General features: G+C 37.5%; 1 protein-coding gene across 2 annotated transcripts in view; it reads left to right on the top strand.

Annotated features, from left to right (window-relative positions):
* The first annotated feature begins 4,324 nt into the window (after positions 1 to 4,324).
* Positions 4,325 to 8,865, top strand: part of yeats4 (YEATS domain containing 4) — a 120,802-nt gene continuing 116,261 nt past the window's right edge. For both annotated transcript variants that reach the window (XM_057855354.1, XM_057855355.1), the window contains exons 1-6: positions 4,325 to 4,831; positions 4,904 to 5,023; positions 8,043 to 8,109; positions 8,185 to 8,279; positions 8,344 to 8,433; positions 8,500 to 8,587. In XM_057855354.1, the coding sequence (XP_057711337.1) occupies positions 4,781 to 4,831; positions 4,904 to 5,023; positions 8,043 to 8,109; positions 8,185 to 8,279; positions 8,344 to 8,433; positions 8,500 to 8,587 (511 nt within the window). In that variant the 5' untranslated portion in view covers positions 4,325 to 4,780. The remainder of the gene's footprint in view (positions 4,832 to 4,903; positions 5,024 to 8,042; positions 8,110 to 8,184; positions 8,280 to 8,343; positions 8,434 to 8,499; positions 8,588 to 8,865) is intronic.

Raw genomic sequence — 8,865 nt, 5'->3', positions numbered from 1 at the left:
GTACGGTTGGAATTGGCTCATTTATATTAAATGTACTGTAAGGTGTATCATATGAAGTATTTTTGTAGTAAACGGAGGCCTTTATTTGCAAGGTAAGGTTGAATGTACTTTTTTTGCAATGACAAATGTGTAAATTTTGCATTGTCATTTAGAGCAGAACCCAAGCAATGCGTCATGTTGCCGTTTTTGGATGTATGTGTACCGTAATTTTCGGACTATAAGCCGCTACTTTTTTTTTTTTTCATTTTGAATCCTGTGGTGTATTTGTTGAGTTTATTCGGGTTAATGTGTAACTTTATCTGACAATGGCGTCATAAGACTGTCATGGGCATTAATGAATGCTTGACAGATGTTATTAAGTGTCATCCGGCAAATTTTGTCACTCCATTTATGTCCAGTTCGGATCTTTTATATAAAACGTTAGATTAGTGCTGCAATCATTAATCGATAAACTCGAGTATTCGATTAGGAAAGATACGAGTTAAATTATGCTGCTTCGAGTATTAGTTAAAGTGGCGTTGCAATGGTTTATTATGAAAGTGTTTGCACTTGCAAGTTTTAGTTTTATTGATTTGGGTGGATACACTGCCCTCTAGTCTGCCTTATATCACATAGCTGAATCCAGCTTCTCCATGTTAAGACCAACATAAGCCACTGTAAGTTTTTGTTTGAGGTAATATTTTTTTTAATGCATTTGTAATTTAGTTTATAGGTATATTGAGCCATTTATTGTGGGGTGGGTATGTGTAACAACCATTTGTTAATAGCATTGTTTAAAAAAAAAATTTTTTTTTAGAATTTAAGCTAGCGGACTTTTGCTACGTAAGTTGGCCAATTGTTCTTTTGTTGTACATAGGTTCTTATTTTACCGTTTGAGGCTCAGCTCAGGTATTTTAATTATTCATGTTCCTTATCCGGTTACTCGATTATTCGAACTAAGCAGTTCATCGATTAATTGACTACTAAAATAATCTGTAGCTGCAGCCCTAAGATACTTTGCCGGATGACACTAAATGATATGTCATAAGGATTCATTAATGCTCATGACAGTTTCATGTCATAATTATGACAGTTCTATTGCGCCGCTGTCAAAGTGTTACCAATTAATATATTTTGGAATATAAAATATCCCATAATACAGTGAGGACAGATGCGGCTTATTGTCTGATGCGGCTTGTCTATGAACAAATGTGACAAATTTTTGTGTCAAATTTGGTGGGTGGTGGCTTATAGTTCGAAAATTACGGTACTTGCGCTGGAGAGGTACGGCGAGCCCCATTGTTAATTCTGTTGAATTTTATTTTTCCCATTTCATAAGATAATGCAAATTACCTCAAGCAGCAACTGAGTGCCCTTCCCATTCAATGTTTTGTATTTATCACGCTGTAGACGGCGTCTTTTAAACTTGAATTGCAATTTGGGTGTAACGTAAGCACTGAGTGTTGGGCTTTTAATGAGGGAAAACCGCTGTCCCTTCTGTTGTCCACTTTGAACGCCCTGTATTGTTACAATGTAACACTTTTGTCATTTTTCCATGTTCCATTTTTGTTGGGTTTGTCCAATTTTTGTTGTAATTTCAACATGCATGTTTTTATTCGGTTAAATACCCCCTAACACCGCCCTTAAAGATGTGCTTTTCTGCACAAATTCATTCGAGGGCATTGTAATCAGGAAGTCCCGATGTGGCAGTTTTAATTGTAACCAAACATCTCAAGTAATTAGTGCTTTCGTCTGTACTGTCTTGTCCTAGTAGTGTTTGTTGTTCACATGCTGTAGTAAATATGTAAAAACAGACTATGATAAGTAGGTCACTTTTGACTCAAAAGGGTCGTGCTGTTGCATTAATGCGCAGCTTCAGTTCTGGAGTGTATTTTTATTGTCATATGGTTAGAACTCTGATGACTTTTTCCCTCCACAGTCCACAAGGTAAGTGTTGCAGGTTTGCACAAGAAGACTGAGAAGAAGCAGACAGCTGTTGCTGTCGCATGTTATTTTTGTGTTTCAAAATGGGGAATTGATTGTATCATTTTCAAAGCAATAAGTCTATAAATATTCAACTGAATAACTAAAGCAGCATTCTATCAAAGTTAAACATGCACAGTAAAGTAAGTGCTGTATTTACACTGAGGTGTGAGCTATTTCAGTGAATTACATAGGAAGATACAGGTTATCAAACTAAAAATATGACTCGTGGCTTGGATTTTACCCCCCGAACCTTCTATACTTTATTAAATAAAAATACTTCTCAATTATTTTCTGTGCTCTGGCTTTATTTTACTGACTCTGGACATGAACGTCGCACTAACACTTTCTCCGGAAACGTAGATACTTACAGTGCCCTCCATAATTATTGGCACACCTGGTTAAGATGTGTTTTTTAGCTTCCAGTATATATATTTTTTTATTCAAATAATATGGGACCTTAATGGAAAAAAAGAGAAAAATCCAACCTTCAATACAAGTGCATTTATTCAGTGGGGAAAAAATCCCACATAAAGAATTATTTGACATCAGATAATGTGTGTCACAATTATTGGCACCCCTGGTGTTAATACTTTGTACAACCCCCTTTTGCCAACAAAACAAGGTCTGGGGACTGAGATGGTCATGGGAGGAGCTTGATTTTGTGTCTGGTGAACCATTTCTGTGTAGATTTGGCCATATGTTTAGGGTCTTGCTGAAAGACCCAGTGACGATCCGTCTTCAGCTTTCGGGCAGAGGGCAACAGATTTTGATTTAAAATGTCCTGGTATTGCTGACGCTGCGTTTTGGGTTCATCAACATGTTGTGCCCCCCACCCCGGCCCAAAAATCAAACTCCGCCTATGGGGGATCAGGGATATATGTTAGTCTGTGGGGAGCAGGTGTGCTAGGCTGAACAGACTCTGGTCCGGCGGCTGGATTTATCTTGGGTTTACAATCCACTGTGTAATAGCAAACGCTAATACGAATCCTCTGTAATAGCAAACGCTAATACGAATCCATCAACGAAACAGCACAAACCAGCGGCAGCTTCACATGTTCTTGTCTTTGCCAGTGACTAGCTGGAGGAGAGCGAGCCTTCAGTAAAATGAATTTATAACTACCTACGTTCCACCATATGTCAGGGCAGGCTTAACAACCTAGCCATGCTCTCCATTGAGCGTGAGCTTGCTCAAAAACTGGATTTCACTGATGTTATAAATGACTGCTGTCAAAAAAAATCTAGGCGCAACACTGAGGGTTTGATAACCCGAGGGATGTGGAGAGGGCAGGCACAGGATTTTTAGTTATACTGTTTAGTTGCTTAGCAGGCAGGCAGGCATAGCACTCTCAGTTGTATTGCATAAGTGGATTTTAAGAGGGGGGGGGCTGGTGGCGGAAAAGTGTCATTGCATGTAATTGACTTTCCTATATATATATATATATATAAGTTGTAAAGCAATAAAACTGCAACAAAAATGAATGAAATGAACACAAAAAAAACTGTACTCTTATAATGGGTCGAAATAATTATTATTTTTGATTGAAAATATTTTTTTGATTGAAGCAACTTTTTGGGGGATTGAATGATTTAGACACAAATGTCCTAATCATAATATGGCCCAAACACAAAATTAAGTGTTCAAATGCAAATTTTTTGATCTCAAATATTTTTTTTTTGCATTCAAAAACTTTTTTCTATGATTCTATACTTTTTTGAAGCAACTTATTTTTTGAAGCAACTTTTTTGATTAAATAGGAGAAAAATGTCCTAGCCAAAATGTGACCCAAACACAAATCACAATTGCTTCAATCGAAAAGTTGCTTCAATCAAAAAAAAAAAAAAAACGACTTAAATCAAGGAGAAAAAAAAAAATATCAAAAATAGCTTTCACATGCATTTTTTTAGTTTGAATGCAAAAATAAATTTTAAACTCACTTTCTTTTTTTATTGAAGTGACATTTTTTGGTTGAAAGTATATATTTTAATTGAAGAACCTTTTTTTTTTTTTTTATTAAAGCAACTTTTTTTTGATTGAATAATAAAGACACAGTTCGACCTCCATACGGCTCCGCCCAGGGGATACAATTTTTGACTGGCGTAACTACATTGGCATGACACCGGCAGGCGTATGAAATTCAATGGATGACGTTCTTGGCGAAAAGTATTGCCTAAGCAGCCTGATCTAGAATTCCCCTCAAGAATGATGGGAAACAAAAAACGCTAATTGTCAATTTATTATTATAAATATTCTTAATTTTATTGCTGACACTGCGTTTTGGGGTAATCGACATGTTGTGCCCCCCCCCCCCCCGCCCCCGCCCCAAAAGTCCAACTCCGCCTATGTTCTACAGTACAGTGTTGTACAGTTTTGTTGCTAAGCAGGCAGGCATAGCACTCTCAGTTGTATTGTATTGTAGCCTACATGGGACAATAGATGGAAATTGTTTATATTGTGTCACATCACATTACGGTCTGTTAAGTTTAACTGTCCATCTCAAAAAAAATTGAAAATTTACACTGTCATTGCAAAGTACTGCGTATTTGGTCGTGACAAGCCGGTGGCTGGGGTGGGGTGACAGCCCTGATCCTTTGCGCTCATGACGTCCACGTCGCAACACGCATGCATGCGGAACTTTTCCCCCAGTACACTTGATGCACACGGACACTAAAATAGGGTGCACTTCCGGAATTCTCGCCGTTTTGTTGTCCAGTGAATAAATGGCGGTCCTTACAAATACGCGGTTATTCCGCGGTGCAAAACGGACAATATAAATTGTTTGAAAGAACAATTTCCTCACGTTACTGCCGGAATAATATGTTCAAAAAGATGACAGAATTCGGTCCAGATTCCGGTGGTCGGGTTAAGGTAAACAAAGAAGCGGCTGTCCATCCCATCACATTTATTTGCACTTGGATTTTAATTTGCATTTGTGTACAGGGAGTTACTATTGTGAAGCCTATCGTATTTGGAAACGTCGCTCGTTACTTTGGAAAGAAGCGAGAGGAAGATGGACACACTCACCAGTGGTCCGTTTATGTGAAGCCTTACAGAAATGAGGCAAGAGCATCCCAGTATTTGCATATACAAGTCCTTCTAAAATAAAATAAAATAAAAAAACAGCATATTGTGATAAAGTTCATTATTTTCTGTAATGTACTGATAAACATTAGACTTTCATATATTTTAGATTCATTACACACAACTGAAGTAGTTCAAGCATTATTCTAGTGTATTAATATTGATGATTTTGGCGCGAAAAAAAAAAAGTCAAGAAAAAACAAAAAATCCCTATCTCAAAAAATTAGTATATGGCGGAAAACACAGACAACACTGAAGCACTCCTCTTTAAAATAATCTGCTGTATTTTAAGCCAAAACAACTGTTGCGTTTGATAGAACAGCATGTCTGTAAGTTGCCATTGCAGAATAATGGCACATTAAGCCCCTGAACTATTTTTAATCTGTCCGTTTTACCCTGAAAACCCCCGTTTACAGATGTCGCGCAACCGCTTTTGTTTCAACCCAGCCATAAAGCCAAGGTAATTATTTATATTTATTATTCAAAATGTCTATCGTTTTTTGCTCAGAATCATTAATTGGTCTCATATTTCGTTTAAAAAAAAAAATAATAAATTCACTCACATATTTTAAACTTTCAAACAAATTATGTCACAATGAAAAAAATGGCGTCTGTAAAAAAGTCACGGATATCGACCTCATAACTATCGCTTAATTGTATTTTTTTTTTTTCTTCTTTTTTTTGTTACTGTCGCATTTTCTCCGATATGTTAGATGATAAATAATCGATTCAAACAAAAAAAATTGGGGGGGGGGAACGTTTGAAAGGGTAGATATTAGGGCTGTCAAAATTATCGCGTTAATGGGCGGTAAGTAATTTTTAAAATTAATCACGGTAAAATATTTGCCGCAATTAACGCACATGCCCCGCTCAAACAGATTAAAATGAAAGCACAGTGCAATGTGCATGTTACCTGTGTTTTTTGGAGTTTGGTCGCCCTCTGCTGGCGCTCGGGTGCGACTGATTTTATGGGCTTCAGCACCCATGAGCATTGTGTAATTGTTGACATCAACAATGGCGGGCTACTAGTTTATTTTTTTGATTGAAAATTTTACAAATTTTATTAAAACGAAAACATTAAGAGGGGTTTTAATATAAAATTTCTATAACTTGTACTAACATTTATCTTTTAAGAACTACTAGTCTTTCTATCCATGGATCGCTTTAACAGAATGTTAATAATGTTAATGCCATCTTGTTGATTTATTGTTATAATAAACAAATACAGTACTTATGTACGTATGGTGAATGTATATATCCATCTTGTGTCTTATCTTTCCATTCCAACAATAATTTACAGAAAAATATGGCATATTTTAAAAATGGTTTGAATTGTGATTAATTACGATTAATTAATTTTTAAGCTGTAATTAAGTCGATTAAAAATTGTAATCGTTTGACAACCCTAGCAAATATTTAAAAAAGAAAATCTCGACCACTCCTTGATGTTTGCGATTCCTGCATCGCGTCCCTTGTTATATTACCATGTTTCACCCATAAAATCCAGCTGTGTGATACATGCTACATGGAGTTTTTGGACCGAAACAAGGTAAGTACGCGATAATATCTCGTTTAAGTCATGGCGTCTCTAATTCTGATCTCGCTTGCTCTCACCTTCAGATAGGGGTTTGCTGTTTAAAAAACATTTAAAAAATGCCCTCCTGTTCAAAATTTTTCTTCCCCCAGAAAATTGAGATTTTAAGCTTTCCAATGATGTATCACATTTGCATATCGGACAATTTTGAAAGTTGGCTAAATTGGGGGTCCCAGAGCGGAACTTCAAGTCACCTGAGTGTTTTCCGCCATATGAAAAGGTACTCTAAAGAAGCTACGAATCTAATCATCTGAATCAACGAATTAACTAAAAAAGAAAAGATTACTGAGGCTTTTAAAAACTTCCATCCTGGTTCATTAGCGAGACTGCCGACCTGACTGCTGTCCAGAAGGCCATCATTGACACCCTCAAGCAAGAGGCTAAGACAGAAAGAAATTTCTGCTCGAATAGGCTATTCCCAGAGTGCTGTATCAAGCACATCGGTGGGAAGGAAAAAGCATGGCAGGAAATGCTGCACAACCAGAAGAGGTGACCGCACCCTGAGAAAGATGGTGGAGAAGGGCCGATTCCAGACCTTGGGAGACCTGCAGAAACAGTGGACTGAGTCTGGAGTAGAAACATCAAGAGCCACCGTGTACAGGTGTTTGCTGGAAATGGCAGAAGCGCCTGACCTGGACTACAGAGAAGCAGCACTGGACTGTTCCTCAGTGGTCCAAAGTACTTTTTTCCAGATGAAAGCAAATTTTGCATGTCATTCGGAAATCAAGGTGCCAGAGTTTGGAGGAAGACTGGGGAGAAGGAAATGCCAAAATGCCTGAAGTGATCGTCTGGGGTGCAATGTCAGCTGGTGTTGGTCTACTGTGTTTTATAAAGAGCAGGGTCAATGCAGCTAGCTATCAGGAGATTCTGGAGCACTTCATGCTTCCATCTGCTGAAAAGCTTTATGGAGATGAAGATTTCATTTTTCAGCACGACTTGGCAACTGCTCACAGTGCCAAAACCACTGGTAAATGGTTTACTGACCATGGCATTACTGTGCTCAATTGGCCTGCCAACTCTCCTGACCTGAACCCCATTGAGAATCTGTGGGATATTGTGAAGAGGGAGTTGAGACACATCAGACCCAACACTGGATGAGCATAGCTGATATAATTAATTGAAGGTTGACCTTTTTTGTATTGGTCTGATGAAAAATGCTAATTTTTTGAGATCGGTATTTTTGTTTTTTCTTGACTTTTTTGCCAAAATCAATATTAAAACAATAAAATGCTTGAACAACTTCAGTTGTGTGTAATGAATCTAAAATACAGTATATGAAAGTCTAATGTTTATCAGTACATTACAGAAAATAATGAACTTTATCACAATGTGCTAATTTTTTTTAGAAGGACTTGTACTCTTATTTTATGTCGACGATTGAGATTTGATGCGGTTTTTCTTTAGGATATGTCAGCATATGTGAAGAAAATCCAATTTAAACTGCATGAGAGCTATGGTAACCCACTCAGAGGTTGGTTGATATCTTCAAAATGTCCTTTTTTTTTTTTTGGTCATATTTGACTTTGATTTCCTGTCTTCCCTCCAGTGGTGACCAAGCCCCCCTATGAAATCACAGAGACCGGCTGGGGAGAGTTTGAGATTACCATCAAAATCGTCTTTATTGATCCCAATGAGAGATCTGTAAGAGTACACGCATAGTTTAAAAAATGCTATAGAATTTCTGTTATAAAACTTTCTTGTTTAGGTGACCCTTTACCATCTACTGAAGCTCTTCCAGTCCGACTCCAGCGCCATGCCGAAGAAAACGGTCGTGTCGGAATTCTACGATGAAATGGTGAGGAGAAAAATACCAAAACTGAGTGCAAGACATTTTGTATTTTACGTCGTTTCGTTTCAACAGATCTTCCAGGATCCGACAGCCATGATGCAGCAGCTACTGACCACAACTCGGCAACTCACGCTGGGCGCTTACAAACATGAGACGGAATGTACGTTCTACACACATTTTGACAGTATGATAACCTTAAGCAAAAATACCACGGTTTAATGGTATTGCCAATATAGCTCCAAAATGTGTTATTTTGAAATGTATGGATTAAAAAAAATCCCATTGAACAGGATTTTTTTTATTCTTCACAACATATTTGAAAATTGGTAGATATCTACAATGGCGGAAGACTTTACAAAAGTAAGCTAATGGTAGGGAGGAAACTAGTTAGCTCTCTTGGCATGTTAACTAGTAGAGGAGGGAATCTTTGGGTACCTA

Source organism: Corythoichthys intestinalis, chromosome 13 (assembly GCF_030265065.1).
Source record: "Corythoichthys intestinalis isolate RoL2023-P3 chromosome 13, ASM3026506v1, whole genome shotgun sequence".
NCBI classification, from domain to species: domain Eukaryota; kingdom Metazoa; phylum Chordata; class Actinopteri; order Syngnathiformes; family Syngnathidae; genus Corythoichthys; species Corythoichthys intestinalis.
Note: the sequence above shows the minus strand (reverse complement) of the source record. Positions and strands in the feature narration are given on the sequence as shown.